The sequence below is a fragment of the Peromyscus maniculatus genome, chromosome 10 (assembly GCF_049852395.1).
Source record: "Peromyscus maniculatus bairdii isolate BWxNUB_F1_BW_parent chromosome 10, HU_Pman_BW_mat_3.1, whole genome shotgun sequence".
Taxonomy (NCBI): Eukaryota; Metazoa; Chordata; class Mammalia; order Rodentia; family Cricetidae; genus Peromyscus; species Peromyscus maniculatus.
Genome location: NC_134861.1, coordinates 59577325 through 59599409, shown reverse-complemented (window position 1 = coordinate 59599409; position 22085 = coordinate 59577325). Strand labels below are relative to the sequence as shown.

At 48.6% G+C, this 22085-nt stretch overlaps 1 protein-coding gene across 2 annotated transcripts in view; it reads right to left on the bottom strand.

Annotated features, from left to right (window-relative positions):
• Nucleotides 1-19222, bottom strand: part of Tbc1d1 (TBC1 domain family member 1) — a 199138-nt gene extending 179916 nt beyond the window's left edge. For both annotated transcript variants that reach the window (XM_006974594.4, XM_006974595.4), the window contains exons 1-2: nucleotides 19087-19222; nucleotides 4675-5183 (exon numbers count right to left, since the gene is read on the bottom strand). In XM_006974594.4, coding sequence (XP_006974656.1) covers nucleotides 4675-5091 — 417 coding nt within the window. In that variant the 5' untranslated portion in view covers nucleotides 5092-5183; nucleotides 19087-19222. The remainder of the gene's footprint in view (nucleotides 1-4674; nucleotides 5184-19086) is intronic.
• Nucleotides 19223-22085: the final 2863 nt, after the last annotated feature.

Sequence of the window (22085 nt, the reverse complement as noted above, 5' to 3'; positions counted from 1 at the left end):
GGACCTGAATTTTGGTTTCCAACACCTACATCAGGTGGCTCACACCTGTCTGTAACTCCAGCTCCAGGAGATCCGACACCCTCTTCTGGCCTCCATGGACACCTGCATATATTCACACAGAGACATACTTGTATACACTCTGTTACTCAAAGAGACAATAGTTTCTAACTAATCAGTGCATGATGGTGCAGGATCATGCTTAAAATATTCACTAAAGCAGAGGATAAGAAAACAGTGGGTTTTAATAGAAACCATGTGCAGAGTGCCTTGTGTGACTCGGACTTCTCACTGCAGCCAAACCTTAAGAAAGCAGCATTTGCTGAGTGGTAGCAGCAGTAAGAAAAGTCACCACAGCTTCTCTATTTTTTTAGTTACCTATCTGTCTGAAGTCAAGCTTTCTTCGGCTACTCAATAAACATGACATACCACAAAAGAATGAATGGAGAGGCAGTTATGAGGGACCTACCTCCTTCTACTAAAGCAGGTATTAATGAGATCTGAAAAGATAAAGCTAGGCCACTATTACTGCTAAACACTTTTTGGAAAACAGAGTTACAATTCATGAAAACGTTCCTTATATTAATGTGTCAGGAGTTCATTGCTTTTATATTTAAATAAATTTTGAAGTCAGCATCTTTACAATGTCTCAGTTTTAATTTCTAATAGAGCGAGTGTTGATAGATGTGAATCATAAAAACCAATACTCTTTAGGATACTTGATAACTTGCATTTTATTTTGTAGAGATAGGATCTCCCTAGATAGCCCTGGCTGTCCTGGAACTCACTCTATAGACCATGTGTCCTTGAACTCACAGATCCACCTGCCTCTGCCTCCCAAGTGCTGGATTAAAGGTGTGCACCACCACACCTGACACGCTGGATAATTTTTTTAAAAGGAAACCTTGGCCCTCAAGCAAAAACATTTCAGATGCTATCCTAATGCATTTGGTCATGGAAACTTTCCTCTGTGAAGTGATTCCAGAATGTTCTATGAGACACCCAAGGGAAGGGCTACATATCACTGTGTACCTGTAAAATCAGTCTGTAGGGGCAGGTAGACTGCCTAGTCTCCTTAGATAGTCTGCAGCAGATTAACTCAGATACGGATACAAAAGATTTCCTCTTGAGCAGGAGTCCTGTGCCTATGCCCATGGCAGTGAAGGCATGTTTGCTCTGGCAGGCACAACCAGGCCTGACCTCATCTGCTTAGAAGAAGCCTCAATCTGGAGAATTCTTTCACTGAGCAATCGCTACAGAACAGTCGAGAGAAATGCCAGTGCCGGTCTGCACACTCCTACAACAGATAATCCTGTTAGGAGACATCTTGCCAAGGTGTCTCAAGAGCATAATAGACACGTCAGTTAAAATCAGGGCCGCTGTCAGTTACTCTTCTATTTCTGACAAGGAGAAAATGCCTGACTTAAGCAGCTGTGCTGCAAACAACCCTCTCCAATAAAATGAGCAGGACGGCAGCCATTTGTACCCGGATGACAGTTCATGTTGGTAAAAACTGTGCACGAGCCAAAACGATCTGAAGAACTAATTTATATTTCAAAGACGGCCTTTTTAGAATACAGAGTAAGACTAATTCTCTACCTGAAGCAAGACTGAAAGCCTGGATACAGAATTTTGCTGTAAATCGCTCGCTTCTGTCAGGTGTCTGACTGACTGGCCAGAGCTTGTTCACAGATGGCTGGGGAAGACCCCAGGAAAGAGTCAAAACTGTGAGGTGCTGGACCATGTTCTGTGCAGAACCCACCTCGAAGATAGCTGTTTAACCCTCTCCCTTTTATCCTGAGATCTTCCCAGATAACAGGAACCCTTGGGTTTATTCATGGAGTTTTGTAGGAGTTAACAAAATCTTGGTCAAGGATGACAAGATCACCGGAGAGCTGGAGTCGCCCATCTCCATACACCTACTCTCTATTCACCAAACCCGTGGAATGCTATTGCCACTTCATCTGCTTCCATAAAACCTTCTTGAGTACAGACGGAGGCCAGTGACATGGCTCAGTGGGTAAAGGGGCCTGCAGCCAAGCCTGATGACCTGAGTTCGATCCCCAGGACCCCCAAGGTAAAAAGAGAGGCTATGACTGAAAGTTTTCCTCTCACCTCCATGCACACTCCATGGCATGTACACCTCCCCCATCACATGCACACAAAACGAATAAATAAAAAAATAAAATACAAAGTTAAAACTCTCTTGATTACCTCTCACGGCCATAATGCTTATTACTATGGATATTTTCTTTCTTTTATCGGCAGTGCTAGTTATGGAAGCCAGGTATTTACGCCTGCTAGGCAACTGCTTATAACCTCAAGCAGCATACTCAGTTTTGGGTCCCATTCTATCTCACCCAAACCTCCCAGCAACGGCATGAGACGTTACTACAATCATCCCCATTTTACAGATGAGCAAGCACACTCGGCTGCCCAAGGTCGATCATTTATATGTCACAGAGACGGGATCTGAATCCGGAAGCGAGTCTCTCTGAACTTTCAAGTATGAATCTGTGGAACATATCTGAGACGCGTGCAGGCGTGGTTAACACTACAGGATTCATATAGTACTAAGGCGCTTGAGTAGAACGGTGGCTTTTAGCTCCACACATCAGCTTTACAGGGCACGTGTTAGACTTCTTTCTGCCTATTCTTCATGCTCTTGACATGCGTCACTCAACCCAGTCCCTCCTGGCGCATCTCCCAGCCTCCTTGCTTCTGCTAATGACCTCTGAGACACCGGCCAGAGTGGCAACCACTGAACCAGTGAGCTAAAGGCACAAACCAAAGTGAGTGTCCACAAATCCGCTGCTGTCCCTTGACATTTCGGGGGAGTTGCTCCAGGATCCCACAGACACCAGACTCTGCAGATGCTCTCATCTCTTATACAGAACGTCAGTCTGCAAACAGCCTCCGCATAGCCCCCTAAATCCCTCAAATAACCTCCAGATTGCCCATAATACCTGACACAATGTCGGTGCTCTGTGAATTGCTATGCGCCATTGTCCAGAGAGTAAGGACAAGGGAAAGTGTGTTTGTACATGTTCAGCATGAATTCGATTGTTTTTGTTTGTTTGTTGTTTGTTTGTTTTTGGCAAGTATTTTCTGTCTGCTGTTAGCTGAACCCACTGACATGAAACCTCGGGCTATGGAGGGCCAAGTTATACTTGGCAACGTTAATTTCCAAATGATATTTTCATACCCCGGAGCGTATGCAAAAGAACCCAGCAGGAAGCAACAGAGGATGTCGTCATTCCTATTCACATTTTAAACTTGAAATTATGAGCACACAGCTGATCGTGGGGGAGCACTCCTGTAACCCCAGCACGTGGAAGGAGGAAGCAGGAAGATGAGCAGTTCAAGATCAACCTCAGCTACATAGAGGGTTTGAGTTTGAGACCAGCGGGAGCTCGGTGAAACCTGCCTTTGAAACAAGAAAAGAAGCTGGGCAGTGGTGGCACTTTAATCCCAGCACTCAAGAGGTAAAGGTAGACAGATCTCCGAGTTCAAGGCCAGCCTGGTCTATAAAATGAGTTCCAGGATAGCCAGGAATACACAGAGAAACCCTGACTTGGAACTAACAAAAGAAAGGAAGGAGGGAAGGAGGGAAGGAGGGAAGGAAGGAAGGAAGGAAGGAAGGAAGGAAGGAAGGAAGGAAGGAAGGAAGGAAGGAAGGAAGGAAGGAAGGTTGGCATTCTCACTAAGTACAAGTGGCCTACAGCTCCAGTCACATGAAGATGCTTATGCCTAGCACCCAAGACGGCAGACCTTCAGGGCACTGGCGGGGGGAGGGGGGCTACTGCGGGGCCCATGACTGCTTCTTGTGTCCTGTTCGAAACTACATTTCTCCCATGAGTCCAGCTGAGAAAGTGGCTCTACGGATTACATTTTCATTTGAAGTGCACGGATATTCATGAAACGGACAAGCAACTTGAAGGAAGTCAGTCCTGCTGAGAACTAGGAAGAATGTCGGTAGCAATCAAGCAGAGACAGCCAGGGAAACAGCAGAGTTTTGGCCACACCTCATACATTCCCCTCAGACACATCATCATACCAGGGTGATCAGATCTGACCGGAAGTTGGCAAAAGGAAAAAGAGACAAATGAAACCCTGATAGTATCAAAATTTAGATACTATCACAGCTCCTGTTCTTATCAACAACCTTTGTAAGAGTAAATGTTATCTCTGCCTTGGGAAACCGGCTAAAAGTATTTCATATGGTTGATAAATAACTATATTTTTCTTAATGACATCAAAGAATGTGACCTAGAACTTTGCTACTCAGAATGCAGTTTGCAGTGGAATAGCCTGGCCTTCATTGGTCAATTACAGGAAACTCAGTCTGGGGGACCACCGAACACCGAGCCATGATTTCTTTTACTTGAACCCATGACCCATGGCTCACATGCACACTGCAACTCAAGTTGCACTGGAGATTTAAAAACCATGCCATAAACAACGCGAGTCCCGAAGCTCATCATTTTAAATATGTATTATAAACATCCTTCAACAAACACTATAAACTCCCCATAAATCCCCAATTCTGTCAAACTATGTACAACGGCAGCATTTTCTCATTACCCCTACTATATTCAAAATAAGCATCCGGACGCCGGCCTCATCCAGACTCTGCAGCCGCCCTCACCTTATCTTCCGATCCCCACCTCAACTTACTTTAGTTTGATCGTCTGCTTTAAACACGTAGCAGAGGCTCTGCCTGGGGGCAGCATCCTCCTTAATGAGACACGCAAAGTAACTCGGGTCTTGACTGTTGTGAATCAGCTTGTGAACGTGCTGAGGCTTGCACTCGAAGATGCTGGAACAGATTAGCGGGTCCCACGGTTGACTTTTCTTCAGGTCAGGTTCACATCTCAGTCCAGAGGGCGAAACCCACAGCCGGACTTGCTTGATCCCAGGCTCCTTTTTGGAGCACTGGCCACTGAGTCTTCGTACCTCGGCCACCACCCACGGAAGCATGGGCATCGTGGTGAGAGAATGCACGGGTAAGGAGCCCACCAGCTGCAAGCCGAAGTCCACCGAGACCTCATTAGGGAACGGATGCTTCCTTGCTGTGAATGTGATTGCGTCCATCCTGGGAAAGGTCCGGAGAGCCAGGAAATCGTGCTCCTATTTTCCTAGTTTAAACGGAGTGATCTATTTCCCATGCTTCTGAAGGCAGAATCCTGGGGGAGGAAAACAGAACTTAATCAAGTCACAGCCATAGCTACTTGCAGAGTTTTTACCCCAGCATTTAACAGTCCAGTACTTAAATGTAAGGAGAAATGGGTGTTTGTTCAAATAAACTCTACCTAGAATGAGATTTCCCGAAATTGTATTACACATAAAGCCTAGAAATGGTGAAACTGTTAACACTCATTGTGGGACACACAGACCCTACTGGGAATCTGTCGGAGAACAAGAGCCTCACAGTGTCAGGAAAAGAAAAAGAAAAAAAAAAAAAAAAGAAGGGGAGGGGAGGGAGGTTGGAGAGATGGCTCAGAGGTTAGGAGGACTTGGTGCTCCTGCAGAGGATGGGGTTCGGTTCCCAGCATCCACATGTGGGTTCACAGCCATCTGTAATTCCAGTTCTAGGGGATCTGGTGCCTTTTCCTGACCTTTGTGGGCACTAAGCATACAACATGGTGCACAGATACACATGCAAGCAAAACACCCACACATAAAATAAAATGAATCAATCTAATACAATATAGATGTGTGTGTACGACTGCGCGCGTGCACGTGCACACACACACACACACACACACACACACACACACGAACACAGGAGAAAGTGAGACAGCTCTGACAGCTCCACACTCTGTTGGATTACTTAAAAATTATTTCAGTAATTCTCTAAGATAATACAATTCAATAGAGGTAATCTCCCCCCCCAAAAAAAAGGCATATTGTGAGGGAAAAAATATAAATTAACCCATTTCTTTTCATAGTTTACTGAACCAGACCCATTTTAGACAGTTGACCTGATCCCCTGTGATCCCATCAAATTCACTTTTTAAACAAAACCCAGAATCTCACTCATTCTAGGCCTCTGTCCTATTACTAAGCTACAGCCCCCAGGCATAGTCAAATCTTATTTCATTTCACTTTATTTTTTTTTTTTTTGAAGCAACGCTAGAAGTTTTTGTTTTGTTTTTGTTTGTTCTTTTGTTTGGGGTATGAATGTTTTGCCTACATGCACGTACATGTACCATGTTGAATGTCTGGTGGCCAAGGAGGTCAGAAGAGGGCACTGGATCCCCTGAAGCTGGAGTTACAGATGGTTGTGAGTCTCCGTGGAGGTGCTTGGAACCAAAGCAGCATTTCTCTGTATAGCCCTGGCTGTCCTGGAACTCACTCTGTAGACCAGGTAGGCCGAGAACTCACAGAGATCCGGCTGTCTCGGCCTCCCGAGTGCTGGGATTAAAGGTGAGCGCCACCCCCGCCTGGAACCTTGGATGTATCTTGGAGCTCATCCCGGAGGACGACAAAACGCTTTTGTGCAAGCTCAGTTACCACTAGCATCTCAAACTCTACTCACCTCCAGCCCATCCAGTCTCCAGTCTCCGTGCCTCCCTCTAGAGCACTGAGACAAGGAGAAACTCCGTGAGGGAAGGGACGGGACCTGTCTTCTTTGCTGACACCAGGTCTGACACAGAGTAGGGCCTCCCAAAGAATGAGAGAATCATCTCCTACCCTAAAAAGGAGGCTGATGATGGCAGAGAAGGGGATCTGTCTTTCCTGGACTTTGAACCTCCCTCAGGCTCTCATCTTCCTTTTCATTCTTTTCACACAAATTTCTCCAGACGTCTCCTCTTGCTGCCTTCTCTCCTTGCTGCCCATCCATTTCTGCTTGGGAGGAGCTCATCTACACTGCAGAGCCACTGAATTGACGTGCGTTAAAGCCACCCGGGTCTTCCAGGTTGTGAAATCCAAAGACAGCACAATGGCCCTTCCACGGCCTCACCCCTTTGGATTTTTCCAGGCAGGCCACACCTCCCTTCTTCCTTTTCTGTTCAAATTATCATATGCATGTGTCCACACGTTTGCGCGTGTCAGTGGACATAGGTGGGTGGAAGTGTACACGGAGGAGGACAGAGGTTGAGGTTGGGAATCATCCCCCAGCCCCGTTCCAGCCCCAGCTCATTCATTTAGGCAGGTCTCTCCATCAAGCCCAGAGCTTCCTGGCACATGGTTTCCACAGCCGGCTTGCTCTCAGGACCCCCCATCTCTGCCTCCCCAGGCTGCAGTTACAGCTAGCATGGCCGAGGGCTCTGCTAACCGGAACTCTGGTCCTCACACTCGCATGGCTTACCTGCCTTGTCTCCCCAGCCTTTGTATACTTCCCTTCTTGAGACCCTGCTGGCTCCTGTCTTGCCTGCCAGGTGCTTGTTTTCAGACTATTTGAAGGCCCTCCCAACTTCTGTTTGGTTCCATTCCCTCGCCTTATTCCACCTGCTTTTTCTTTGGTCACTGTAGTGGGTAGCCGGTCCAGCTTTGATCTGGAAGTTCCAACCCCCATTGAGACTTCAGTAACTGTCCCGCCTACAAGGCGGGGCCAAGACAGGACCCCTGAAGACCCGAGATCCAGATGGGCCGGCTCTCTTGGTTCCTGGATCCTGGACGCTGGAGGTAGATCGAGCAGAGTTCTTCACAGGACACTGCTGGACTGTGCTACACCTTTCCCGGACCCTGTAACCTATCCCTTCACTTGAAAGTTACCCCACAAAATAAACCTCCCTTTTAACTACGTGGAGTTGCCTTAATACTACAACCAATAGGTCACTACTATCTTCTGGTGCCAACAAACACAGTCAAACACTCACGTTACTGTGAACATGACCCACTCTACATGTGTTGTCTAGAGGCGACTTAGGAACCAGGAGACCGAGTCCTTGAATAGCTTGTCACAAAGCGACATGGAAGAGTTTGCATCTGGCCCTGAAGCCCATCTTGTCTCTTGACTAGTACACCACCCCCAAATGTGATGATCACATATACTAATAATTCCCAAGTATTTTCCCCCAGACAGTCTCCATCCTGAGCTCCAGATGAGCCATTCACATTTCTCTATCGTCTCCGCTGAGAAGTTCCTCAGCCTCCATCTAGTTGTCTCACAACTCACTCAGTCTCCTCTCTCCCCTTCCCAAAACTTCCCCTCCTGCCTCCCGGCAAACAGCATCGCTGTGCATTTTGTGTCGTTCACTGCTTTCCATTCCTAGAGCAAACGCCTGAGACAGTCAACTTAGAAAGAGAAACGGTTTGCTTGGGCGTCTCCGACTGTGGTCCTTCAGGCTCTGACGGGCTGTGTTGTCGCTTTCAGGTGAGAAAGGACACTTGGGGCAGGAAGGTGCGGCACAGCTACGCCACTTGATTCACGCACACACAAGAGAGAATGAGGAAGGGCCTGGGGTCCCTCCATCTCCTTCCAGGGCACAGTCTTAAACAACTTGAAGACTTCCCGCAAGGCCCACCTCTTAAAGGTTCCATTCTGTCCCGGTAGTGGCTTCCTAAAGACCAAGCTTTTGCCACGTGGATGCACGCGACAGCACTGGCCAAGCCACTGGGATGCCTCCCTCATCCCATCGGGCCTGACTCTGCCATATAAATATAGCTGACCTTTCCATCCCCTAGAGAACTCTCCTGCTATCTATCGGTCATCACACGCCATAAGCTCTACACACGAACACCCTCTTGGACTCCTCGCCCTTATATTCCCCCAATGTCCTCTTCCACAACACTCTTTTGGCTTTTAAGACAGAGAAGCAGTCACAGTCCCCATCTCAGATGTGGTTTCTCGTGGCCTGCTGCCACAGTGCGTGCGGTCCCAATCCCCTCCTTCCAACATCAGACTGAGCCCTGACTGTGAGGGGCCAGAGCGTTTTCCTTACTCGAAGCTGGCAAGCTGTCCTTCACAGCTAAGCTGCTGAGAGAAGAAAACAAGATTCTCGCACGGAAGGTCAAGGACCAACGGTAAGGATCGGAGTCAGCACTGATGCCCATTTCCCATCTTCTTCCACAGGCAGGATTGACACCTGCCACAGCGCATTGCGGCAAAAGAATCTAGGCTGAGGGAACCTGACTGCACTCTGGGGGGTGGGGGGGATGAATCCACCTGGCCCCAGAGGAAGTCACTCTTTCTATCTACTACAGACGTTGAAGCAGAAACGTGATGGGAAGTGTAGTTCAAGAGTCAAGGCATGACCCTGCTCATGAGATGTGCAGAAACACTAGAGACCCACAGGGAAGACTCATCTCTCGACGAGCCCCATGCTCATCCCTTGAGTCCAGCCGAAATAGTCACATCACTGCTGGAGCGACCGCGGCCTCTTTCCTTCTAGGTAAGTCGGAGCCACGGGCAGCATGCCACGCCCTTCCGGGACTGCACCCTGAGCCTCGTCATCATCGTCATAATCGTCATCATCATCGTCACATTTATTTTAAGAGCCTGAATAGGCTTCTCTTCAACAGATTGCGAGCTTCATCAACTATTAAGGTTGGGGGTTAGAAAAATCAGTATTCAAATTTTAAACCTTTTCTAAGATAGGAATGAAGTCTGTTCTTTTGCCCATTATATATACATACATATATATATATATGCATATATTCTAAAAGTAAAATTTTAAAAGAATCTGCACAGAGCTTAGAGCTACTTTTTAAGATTTGTTCTTATTAGTTTTAACTGTGTGTACGTGTGTGGGTATGTGCACCTAAAGGCAGAGGCCCTAGGAGGCCAGAGGCATCGGATCTCTCTGGAGCTGGAGTTACAGGCAGTTGTGAGCCACCCAATGTGGAAGCTGGGAACCAAACTCTAGTCTTCTTAGAGATGCCCTCCTAACTGAGGTACCTCCCAAGCTCCAGTGCTACGTTTTGTGTTGATTTTTTTCTTTTTCTTTTAGTTATGTGTTTAACTATTGGTTTTTTATTCATTGAATGTATTCATTCATTTTACATCCTGTCCACAGTTTCCACCCCCTCCTCTCCTCCCACTCCCTCCCCTCAATCCACTCCTCCTCTGTTTCTGTGGGGCAGGCATCCCACGGGTGTCAACAAATCACGGCATATCAGGTTGAGGTAGGACTAAGCCCCTCCCCATTTATTAAGGCTGGACAAGGCACCTCACATGAGGAATAGGTTCCTGATGCCAGCCAAAGCATTAGGGACACACCCTGCTCCTACCACTAGGAGCCCCACAAGTAGACCAAGCTACACAACTGTCACACACATGTAGTGGGCCTAGGTGGGTCCCATTCCAGCTCCCTAGCTGTTGGTCCAGAGTCTGGGAGCTCCTATGAGCCCAGGTGAGTTGTTTCTGTGGGTTCCCTTGTGATGACCTTGACCCCCTGGCTTATACAAGCCTTCATCTCTCTCTCTTCAACAGGATTCTCCAAGCTGAGGCCCGTGCTTGGTTGTGGGTCTCTGCATCTGCTTCCAAATGCTGGTAGAAGGGCACTGGGGCTCCATATGGTTTGAGTGGGTGCCCTAGGGTCATGCAGGCCTTGAACTCACAGAGATCTACCTGCCTCTGCTTCCCGAGTGCTGGGATTAAATGCACACACCACCATGCCTCGCCTTTGTTTTCATTTTAAATATTGAAACATTCAACAGTAAAGCATTACATTATTATTAAGATTTATTTATTATGTATACAGTGTTCTGCCTGCATGTATGCCCGCACACCAGAAGAAGGCACCAGATCTCAGTACAGATGGTTGTGAGCTACAATGTGGTACCTAGGAATTGAACTCGGGACCTCTGGAAGAGTAGCCAGTGCTCTTAACCCCCGAGTCATCTCTCTAGGTCCCCAAGCAATACATTATTTAGATCTTGAATATATTTTATGAAAAAATGGGAGTCTCCCTCTTCCTCCAGTGTACAGTCACTTCCTCTAGTATACAGCCACTCGTGGTGACAAAAAGCCTTAAAGTTCATATAATCCAATAAATAATATTCCCTCCCCATTCATAGGTGAAAGTGGCATTAGAAGCCTGGCTTGACGTCCAGCCCTGTAACTGAATCTGCCTTAAGTTCTAACCGTTGACAGCTGCTAATCCCAAGACATGGTTAACGAAACTCCAGAATTAGCACAAAGGACAGACCTGAGACCTATCAATTATTTTAGGTAACGCACTTATAAATCAGGTGGCAACAGGTGCAACCAAATCGCTCTCCGCTCTCTTGTCATTTCGGTCCCTTCGTGGTCAGTCATCGAATTAATTCTGCCATCCTGTTGGCAGAAGGAATTGAAGGCTTCAAGAGCTTCACTCTCCAGCCAGCGGTGGGACACTCTAGGGTATCTGTAAAAGCAGGTAGGCTGCCTTATAATGCTGAGGGAAAGAATCAAACCAAACGAAGCACAACATTAGACACCATTATTTCTGAGTAATTCGGATTACTCTAGCATGACTGTTATGGTTTAGATATAAACTGGCCCAAGTGTATTTTTTTTTCCTCTTTATTTCTTTTGGCTCTTCGCTCTTTGGGGGCCCGCCACCCAGCTCCCAAATAAATCATCCACGCAGGCTTATTATTACTTATGAATGCCCAGCCTTAGCTTGGCTTGTTTCTAGCCAGCTTTCCTTAACTTAAATTATCCTGTCTATTTTTTGCCTCTGGGCTTTTTCCTTTTCTTACTTCTGTATATCTTACTTTCACTTTTACTCTGTGGCTGGCTGGGTGGCTGTGTGGCTGTGTGGCTGTGTGGCTGTGTGGCTGGGTGGTTGTGTGGCTGGCCTTTGTGTCCTCCTCTCCTTGTTCTCTTGCTTCTTCTTTTGTCCCCTGCTTCTTCTTTTTTTCCTTCTATTTATTTTCTCTGCCTGCCAGCCCCACCTATCCTTTCTCCTGCCTCACTATTGGCTGTCCACCTCTTTATTAGACCAATCAGATGTTTCAGACAGGCACAGTAACAGCTTCCCAGAGTTAAACAAGTGTAACATAAAAGAATGCAACACATCTTTGCATCATTAAACAAATGTTCCACAGCATAAACAAATGTAACACACCTTAAAACAATATTCCACGACACTCAGAGTCTCCTGTTCTAAGCAGGCGGTCCCCAGCGGGTGATGCTGTTTTTAGAGGTTGTGTGAACTTTGGGATGTGTGGCCTAGCTAACAGAAGTGGGCTGGCTGCTGTGGACAGGACACTAAGGCTAGATCCACCTCTGGTTTCAGGCCATGCTCTCTTCTTGCCAATCTGCCAAAGATGTATGTGTGTGTGTGTGTGTGTGTGTGTGTGTGTGTGTGTGTGTGTGTGTGTGTGTGTGTTGGTTATATTGGTTTTTCGAGACAGAGCCTGGAACTCACAGAGATCCGCTGCCTCTGCCTCCTGAGTGCTGGGATTAAAGGCGTGCGCCACCACCGCCCGGCTTTGCCAAAGATATTATCAGCCTCACCACACTTCCAGCAGCACAGGCTGGCCCCTCTCCTCCCATCCATCCCAGCAGCACAGGCTGGCCCACGCTGGTATTTCTGGAAATCATGGTCCAGAATGAATCATCTTCCCCCCTTCAATTGTTTGTTTGGTATTTTGTCAAAGCCACAAGAAATGTAACTAATGCAATGAGATTCGGGGTAACTTAGACTAGGTAAATAATCATATTATTTTTCAATCAAACGTGTCATGAAATAAATGAAACATTCCATAATATTAGCAAATCACCACATTGTTTTCAGAGCTATCCCAAGTCACATCATTTTCAGGAGAGAACTTTTTGCATTTTAGACTCCAGTGAGAACTGCCTATTTTGAGGTCTTTTCTGTCTTGTACCCAAGCAGTAAAAATCATGCCCTGTTATTCCAGTGGGGTTCTGCATAGGCTCTTGTCAGTAAAGCCACATGTATATAAGCCTGACCCTCTAGGATGACCTTTAAACACAGCAGCGACCCAAACACAAGAACATGCTTTCCCTAGAACTCTTCCAATAATCCTGTTAATGAGATCCGCTACCCCTGCAAGCATGCACTTAGCAATCATGAAACTTTAAAAGGAGCCAGGTCCTTTTTAAGCCATTTAGAAATTCCCCTCATAAATGAAATGAAGCGACTAGGTTCTGGAGAAGCAGCTTGTCTAAATTTAGTGACAGATTTGGGACAGTCCAAGTCCCTGACGCCCATCCACAAGCTGGAAAGGACCTCAGTTTCCCCATGGGAACACTTTCAAGGGTGAGATCGGAAAAAGCAAGCGACTTGACTTCTCCAAAGCTGAAGTTTATTCTTATGGGAGAATAAAGTAAGATCATCTCCGAGTTTCTTCTGTTTCTAAAATCTGGTGAATGCGATTTCCATAATGCAGAATACCAAATGTCCCCCACATTGTGTGAGGCTACAAAGCTGCTTCCATCTTCAATTTAAGAACAAAAACGTGGTGGGGCGGGGCGGGGGGGGGGTGCATGAAGGCTAGGAACAAGAGCAGCCGGGTAGAGGTTCACAGGCTGTGTAGGGGGAACCCTCTCTCTTCCTAGTTCCTTATCACCCCATCCCACAAGACCACAGAGGGTGGAATAAAATTTTCCAAGAGCTAGCCTAGGCAGTTTCAGCTCTCACCTGCTCAAATGCTGGCAGAAGGGCACTGGGACTCCATATGGTTTGAGTGGGTGCCCTAGGGTCATGTTCTGGAAGCCTGGCATGCAATGTGACAGTTTTAAAAGGTGAGGTAGGGCCTTTAAGAGGTGGGGCCTAGTAACCGGTGACTGAATCATGGCCGCCCTCATGAAGAGAGCAATACTCCTCTGGTGTGGTGGGTTATTTCTGCAGGAATGGGGTTCTCACGAAATGGGGTTATTACAAAGGAGTCAGTCCCATCCCTCTTCACCTCTAACCTCTAACCTCGCACACGTGCCCTTCCCTGCCTTGTGATGCTATCCACCATGTTGTATCACAGCGGTCAGGGTGCGTTCCCCACAGTGTGTCCGTTCCTGGGCATCACCCTGGTTTGCTCTCCGTCGCTGTGATAAAACACCGACCAGAAGCAACTTAAGAGGGGGAAGGTTTATTCTGGCTTACACTTCAACATCACAGTCCATCACTGAGGGAAGCCAGGGCAAGAGCTTAAAGACGGGAACTGGGGGGCAGGAACTGAAGCAAAGACCACGGAGGAATCCTGCTTAGCGGCCCGCACTCCTCGGCCTGCTCAGCTGGCTTTACTACGGAACACAGAACCACCCGCCCAGGGGCAGCCCCATCCACGGAGGGCTGGGCTCTCCCACATCAACCTGCAAATAAGAAAATGCCCCACATGCCGGCAGGCCAATCTGGTGGGGGCAGTCCCTGAACCAAGACCCCTCTTCTCGGTGACAAAAACTAACCAGCACATAGGGCACTGGGGATTTCCTCCCCAGAATTGCAAGCCAAATAGGCTTTTTGTTTCCCCTTTAAAAAGGTATCCAGCCAACAGGGTATGATGGTGGGCACGCCTTTAATCTTAGCACTTGAGAGGCAGAGGCAGGTGGATCTCTGTGAGTTCGAGGCCAGCCTGGTTTACGTGGTGAGTTCCAGGACAGCCAGGGCTACACACTAAGACCCAGTCTTGAAAAAATAAAATAAAATAAAAGCTTCTAGCCTTGGGTATTTTAGTTACAGTGAGACCAAAAAGATCAAGACAGAGAGAAAGAGGCAGCCAGTGAAAAAGTAGGTTAGGAAACAGCCAATGCCAATTAGCCAATGGGAGACGTCAGAAGAAGCGGGTTGTTCCCAGGGGGCCACTCTCTTCCTCTGAATCAGTGCTTCAATCGAGTGGGCCTGAGGAGAATTCCACGGCAACCTTGTCTCACACAGCTTGTCACATCGTCCCCCTCCAGCCAGGGCAGTGATCGGAGAAAGGCGACCCGTGGCAGCAGTAGACACGGAGTTCCAGAAACCAGTGGTCTCAACCTTTTCATCATCTTGGATGCTCAGTGCTGGGGTGTGCCTCTCTAATTTGATGGCCTTTTGGAATGGCTTCTTAAAGAACTCAGAGCTAGTTCAAGCTAGTCCCGTAGCAAGTCGACGCCACTTCTTGTATTCTCCTATTTTGTTATACAGGATCAAGGGCTGGAGGACGGGAGTCCTAGGTGGCCCTGGGTGGGAGGTTTATGAATACCCTTCCTTCCTGTGTAGCTGCTTTGAGGAGTAACAACAGCCAACACAGACTTAACTCACACCAGCCACAGACAAGTGAGAGAGAACAGGGGTTCTCTCCCACGAGGACACTTGCCTAAGGTCACATGGCTAAGAACAGAATCAGGATTTGAACCTGCATCTTCTGGCTCTGGGGTTCTCGTCTTCTTGGACTTGGCAGGTGTCCTTCTGGACTGCCACCATGGAGAAGGGTCCACTTTATCCTCCCATCTTACAGACAGGTTCTCTCACTCATGCATGGGGAAAGCAAGGTTTGAATCTGGACCTGTCTTCTGCACAAACTCTGTTCTTCTCACTCTTAACAATATCGTTCATCTATCTCGAGCATCTTTCTCAGTGGGGTAGCTTGGGGGTTCTACCTAAATTTTCCATGGCTTTTGAAATTCAAACTTAATTGGTAGAGTTAAAATATAAAATAAATAAACATAATAATAATAATAGCAGTAATTTTAATCAGATAACAGGTGTGTCTTAAGCACTCTACATGTATAAGTCCATAAATTCTGACAAGCCTATAAGCATTCTCTTACTTTGGAAGTAAAGATTCATTTATTATATATGATACTTGTTCTGTTATTATGTTTTTATCTTTTGTCCTAAGAATTGAACCCAGGGCCTCATCCACACTTGGTGAACACTCCAACACTGAACTCTAGTCCCAGCCCCCTTCTCTTTTCATTTTAAGACAGAACACTGTTTAATTAACTAGGCTGACTTCCAACTCTCCATCCTCCTGCCTCAGCTTTTATAGCAGTTGGAATTACAGGTGTGTACCACGCTGCTAAGCGATGAATAATGATTTGCTCAAGTTGAATGAGTTTGTTATCTTCTGGTGGGGGTTGTTTGTTTGGTTTTAGGGTTTGGAGACAGAGGAGCCTGTTACCCTGGAAGGCCACAGACTCATTATGCAGCCAAAGTTGACCCTGAACATTTGATCCTCCTGCCTCTTCCTTCCAGAGTGCTAGGGATTCCAGGTGTACACCATCACACCCAGTGGGTATTATCCTGTAAGAGAGAACTGGCTGCTGTTTCTTAGATGGTAACATCAAACTCAGAATTAAATATATTTGTCAGTACCAAGACATATTTCCTGCACCCTTCTTCATCTCATTAAAGCCCAAGTGTTAAAATTACTTCATAGGGTCCAAAACTTGCCTAAATATTTGCAGTCTGGGAAGTGATCCATTGCCCTCAGATCTATGAACCAAACAAATTGAATTTTTGACTCAAAAATGTCAAAACTCTTGACCACGGAAACCATCACGTCTTCTGTGAGGAATCTTCTTTTAAAATAGTTTCACTGAAATATTTTCTTAAACTATTTCAATGGGGTTGAAAAGGAAGCCGGGGAGGGGGGTGGGCCAAGACAGCCTGCAGGGGAGCAGCTCTGACTGAAGACGAGTCTATTCCACTGCTCCTGGGATGTGAGTCCTGCACAGCCTGGTTACTGGGACCATCCCGTCATTTTAATGACCAGTTCTGTTCTGCTTCTCCAAGTCTAACGTCCAAGAACAGAACAGGGCTGGGAGACAGATCAAGCCCGGGATTACCTTGGTCGTTAAACTTGAGAAGGGCAGTAACACAGACACAGAAAAGGGCAAGGCAAAGGAACTGTGCCAGCCACACACACCAGGCCTCACGCGCGGGGGCATATACATGTTTTACGTTTCCTTGAGAATATAGAAACTTTGGGGCCTGGGACCTACAGAGAAAGGCTGGGGTGGCGTGCTTCAGGGAGCTACCATTTGGTTGGATAAAAGACAAGCATGCTTTTGTTGTTGTTGTTATTTCCGTTTTTCAAGACAAGGTTTCTCTGTGTAGCCTTGGCTGTCCTGGAACTCACTTTGTAGACCAGGCTGGCCTCGAACTCACAAGAGATCCGCCTGTCTCTGCCTCCCAAGTGCTGGGATTAAAGGTGTGCGCCGCCGTGCTCAGCTGTTGAAAACAGCAGCCTCTCAAGCAGCTTGTGGTCTTTGTTGCTCCTTATTCTATCAACCAGCTGTTGCGGGGGGGGGGGGGGGGGGAGCAGGTAGCCTCCTCCAGGGGCACATCCTAGAAAGCAGTGGGCCCTAACACAGCTCCTACCAACACCTGGCTCTGCATCATGGCTCTGCACAGCCTTCTTGGTCCAGGCTGTCTTCTGGGGAAGTGGGATCGGATATTAACAAAGGCTGGAGAGTGACGGGAAAGGGAACAGTAGGTGTTCTTCCGGCCACCCCTTTCCTCCAAATTTCCTCAGATAACTGTGACAAAGGAGGTCTTATAAGTTAGAAGGTAAACACTAACATGACGTCACCCAACCAGAAATGTCCCCAAGCTGATCAGGGAAAACCTGAGCTCTCCATGGGACAGACCAGGGAAGACTGGCAGGGAGGCCCCACTGCAAAGCTCTCTTGTGGTATTAATAAGTCATAACTACACCAATCCCGTTTTTTCTACTGGTTTGTAAAGGACTGGACAAATCCATTATGAAGCATCCCTTTTAATGGTCCCTGCTGATTGTAGGCTGTTCATTAAGTCACAGTTGGTCCCTTTACTGTCTCTTGGTCATCAGTTAGTACATTCAGCATGTTATGGGATACGCTCTAACTCACTGGTGTGCCTACCATTCAGCAGCTCCTGGTACATCAATGATTACTTACAGATAAACTTAGAGAGCGAGTCCCTATAACTCAGCAGGAGCAAACACATGCCAACAGACACACTGGAGACCCAGCTCCCCATTCCTAACAGGTGTAAAGCGCCAGCTTCCACACATTTTCATGCACCTTCCTGATTCCTCAGGGTTCCCAGGAAGAAACTGGTTCTGCACCTCTGAATGCTAAGGAAGGATAAAAGAACTCCCCTGCTTCGGAGAGCTCTAAGCCAAGTGCAGGGCAGAACACCCGTAGTAGTGAGGTTGAAAAGAGGCTGGCTGCAAGGTGCATTCCTACCTCTTGGTACAGCTGCCCTTTCCTCCTCCCATCCGACCCCTCCCACCCTGAGCAGGCCCTACACACAACAAAGCCTGAGCGTGGCCATTCTCCAGCTCACAGCAATCCCACTCCACGTCTAGGGGACTTCGAGGGGGGCTCTTTTATCAGGGGAGCTGCAATGCAAAAAGTTTGGAAGTTTAGGCTTGTAGAGACAGCTGAGTTTCTTGGGTGTGACCCATTTAAATCAGGTCATCCAAAAACTCCCTTTCAACGCCTGATTCTACTAATAAAACAACTCTTCCAGCCGCCTAAGAGGAAGGATAAGAGATGTATGAGGTGAACGCCTGTCCATCAATACCGGGGCGCTGGAGACTGAACTGTTTGCAGAGAGGAACAATCATCACTTTCAATTTCTTTTCCTTTTTAAGCAACTTCCGGAGAACAAGCCATTTAAAATAAAATCACAACCGGGAACGCCACACCTAGGTGCATTTCAAACAAAACGACACATCTTTCAGAAAAGAAGAAAACAGCAACCTGTGAAATTTGAAGGAGTCTTACTCACCAGCAATCCGGAAGCTGCTAGAAAACAATTAAGCCGGGTTTCAAAATGACCAGGACAGGATGTGCCCATAGAAAGAAATGTTGCGTGCACCGAGAAGCTGCCAAAGTTGGCGCTGCAAAGTACCCTGAACTTTCAAAAGGTATCCTAGGGTCACTCTGACCCCCTCCTCCCAAGCTAGTAGCCTTATAAGCACTTTCGCCCGGGTGATATTTGGCGGGAGGGAGGGGGAGGCGGGAGAGGAGCAGGGGAGAGAAGCCTGCCTGAGCACTCCGGTCCCGGAGAGCATCAAGGTTTCAGTTCCCTCCAAAGCAGGGGACAAAAAGGTGGCACTAAAATCCTTTCTCTTCCCCCCTCCCCCAACGGCGCACCTCTGGAGACCCGGCAGCAACGCCCTTGGGTGGCGGGACCGCGCCTTCTCCGCAGGGAGGGAGCGCAGGGGCTTGCTGGCGGTGGAGGGCTGCGAGGAACCCAAGGGACCCAAGGTGGGACCTACCAGGGAGGTGGCGCGCTCAGAGCTCGGGGCTGGGCTGGGGCGCGCAGGTGCTCCCGGGCACCCTGAAGATGGCCTGGGCGGGCCGAGCGTCCATAGTCTTCAGCTGACTGCGCTCTTGCCGCCCCCCGCCGCTGGAGTGGGGACCGTTCCCCTGTCTGGCGCTGCTTCTCCTGCGGGCTGAAGACACGGCGGGTCCCGCGGCGGCTTGCAGCAACAGGCACCGCGGTGTGGCCGGCGGCGGCGACAGCAGCCGAGGAGGAGCAGGAGGAGGAGGAGGAGGAGGTGTCTGCGCGCTGCTCGCGTTTCCTCCTCCCGGGCTGGGTGAGCGCCGAGGAGGCGGGGGCGGGGGCGGGGGCAGGGGCGGGGGGCAGCAGCCGGGATCTCCTTTGTGGGTTCCCCCGGAGCCAAGAACAGGACGCAATGCTCTCTCTTCCCCTCGGCGCCGTACGACTCTGGCCCGGCGGCTCGGCCCAGACTGGCGAGTCACAGGCGAGCAACAGCTGCTGCAGTGCGGGTCCTCCGCGGCCTCCCTCCCCTCGCTCCCCAGCGGTCCATGCTCAGCCCGCCCCGGGGCCACCAGGCGCCACCCCACGAGAACTCGGGGAAGGTGCACCGATCGCTGTCCCATCCAGCCTCAGCGCGAAGTCCTGGCCCGGGGTATTCCCCCGCGGGCTGGGGACGCGGGCCCACGCGTGATTGTGGCCCTCGCGGCGGGATGTGCGGTCGCACACGGTGTTCTTGATGGCCTATTTATAGCAGGTGGCTCTGCCCGCGGCTGCTTTGGCCCAGGAGGCTCTCAGCAGGTGGTACTGGAGCCGGCGGCGCTCCCGCAAGAACCCAGCTCCTCTGCACGCACTCCTCCGAAACGGACCGGGTGATCACTGCGCAGCACACCCGCAGGCCACTCAGCCAGCAGCCCTCCCCCGCATCACCCTTCTTCCTGCACTGGGGTCGAGTGGCAGGAGGGAGGAAACCGGGCACTAGCGCAGGATGGGACGCGGCCGGTACTCCAGGCAGGAAAATCAGGGAATCGGGAAAAACCCCGGGCTGAAGTGCCCTCCGCGGATTAAACACCGCTAAACCCATCTCTGACCAGGTGCGGGAGTGACGCAGAGCCCCAGACTGCGCGCTTTTTCCCTTCCTGCGCGCTGAGCACACACGCACGCACGCGCGCTTGTGTACACGCCAGAGAGCCACAAAAAGCTCCCAAAGCATCCCAAAGCATCTCAGAGCAGGTTAAAGAGGCAGCTTCACTTACAAGAGCAGAAGGAAGGGGTGGAAGAAACCTGAGCATCGCAAGCGGGAGCTGCCAGCTTGGGTTGTATCCTGAACACCCTGTGGCTGGCTTGTGGGGGGTAATTTACTCTTTATTACTGCATAGTTTGCGTAGTTTCAGATCTTTAAAAAAGAGTTGAGGAATAGATACAGCCACGAATAGTCTAATGAGTAGAATGCTGATGGGTTTGTGGGAATTGTCCTGCAGAACAGGATCAGGTTATCCAGTTAAACTGTATTGTCTGTGGAATCATACCATCACTGCTCCATGTGTTTATTGTCAATCCCATGGCTCAGCTGACCTTCCCTCTCTGTGGCCTACAGACCATGGCTACCTCCAGAAGGTCACCACGTGAAGACGGGGGACCGGTCAGCTGTTTCAGGAGCATCACAGCCACCTTTCAAAGTGTCTGAGAGATGATATTTGGATCTATTGCTTAGCTACCTTGGCTGGCACTCCCCACTGTAGGAGAAGGGACAGAGGATCTGCCGGACCATACTTAGAGAGCAGGGCCCGAACCACCTCATACTACCACTTTTTCCCTTTTCTTGTCCTCACCCCGACACCTCCTCCCTCCAAAAATTCTGGTCCTAGAGCGCAGGAGGCTTAGCAGCCAGGGAGAGTACGCAGTAAAGGAAGGCAGTGATTGGCAGAGGGGTGGGGTAGTAGAGGAATTTATTCCCCGAAAATTCCAGCTCAGAGATGTACAACATAGAGAGGCAAGCAACCATGTTAACCCTGATCTGGGTTAGGGGGAGGGGTGGTGGTGGCCTTGTAACAAGCATCTATTTCTGCATCCCCTTCTTAGTTCCCAAGGACATTGAGTGTCCAGAAATGATACTGAGAAATTGCATACGACTTTATAAAGCAGACTCCGTCTATAACACAACACACAATAAAGAACTCCGAACATTTTGTCTTTTTAGACCCTTGACTGACTTATCCTAGACATCAGGAGACGGCCTGCCTGCTTAGCGCTTTGGTTGCTAACAGCACTGGAAGGAAGAGGAGGACTCTAGAGCAAGGCGGATGAGCAGGAGTGGAGATCTTCCCCACAGGGGCTCCTGGATGCTGTTAGTGACTGTCTTGGTGGCTTGATGGATAAAATATCCACCTAGAAGGCATCAGCCCTGGATGCTGCTTGATTGTCTTTGGACAGCCTATGCACTCGCCTCCCTGCCCCCAAGAGCCTCCTACAGTCCTGAGTACAGCATTCTTTTAGGACTCTCTCTAGAGAGGCATTGCTATGCTCCAAATCCAGTCATTTGGAGCACAATTAATTATTTATTGTCAAATACTAGCAATATTAATACCAGCTCTAAGATAGCTACAAGCCCCAGAAAGCAGTCATTCCAGTAGGAAGCCCAGAGACAAAGAAAACAGAGGCCACTTTGCTTTTAAAATGTTCAAGAAGCCACATGTGACTCTAGTATTAAAAGCCTTTGATTAATGTAGAAAAGAGATCTTTAAATGACTAGGGGCTTGAGAATGTCACTCACTTAGAAGAGTGCTTGCCGAGGCTGCACAAAGATCTGGGTTTGACACCCACATAAACCAAGTGTGACTGTGCCTGCCTGTAATCGAGCACTTCAGAGGTAGAGGCAGGAAGCCGATGAGATTGAGGGAAGCCGGGCCTACGTGAGACTCTGTCTCCAAAACAATAATATTTAAAACAAAGCAACAATTAGAAGATTCTTTTTCTTTTTGAGACTCACTATGGAGT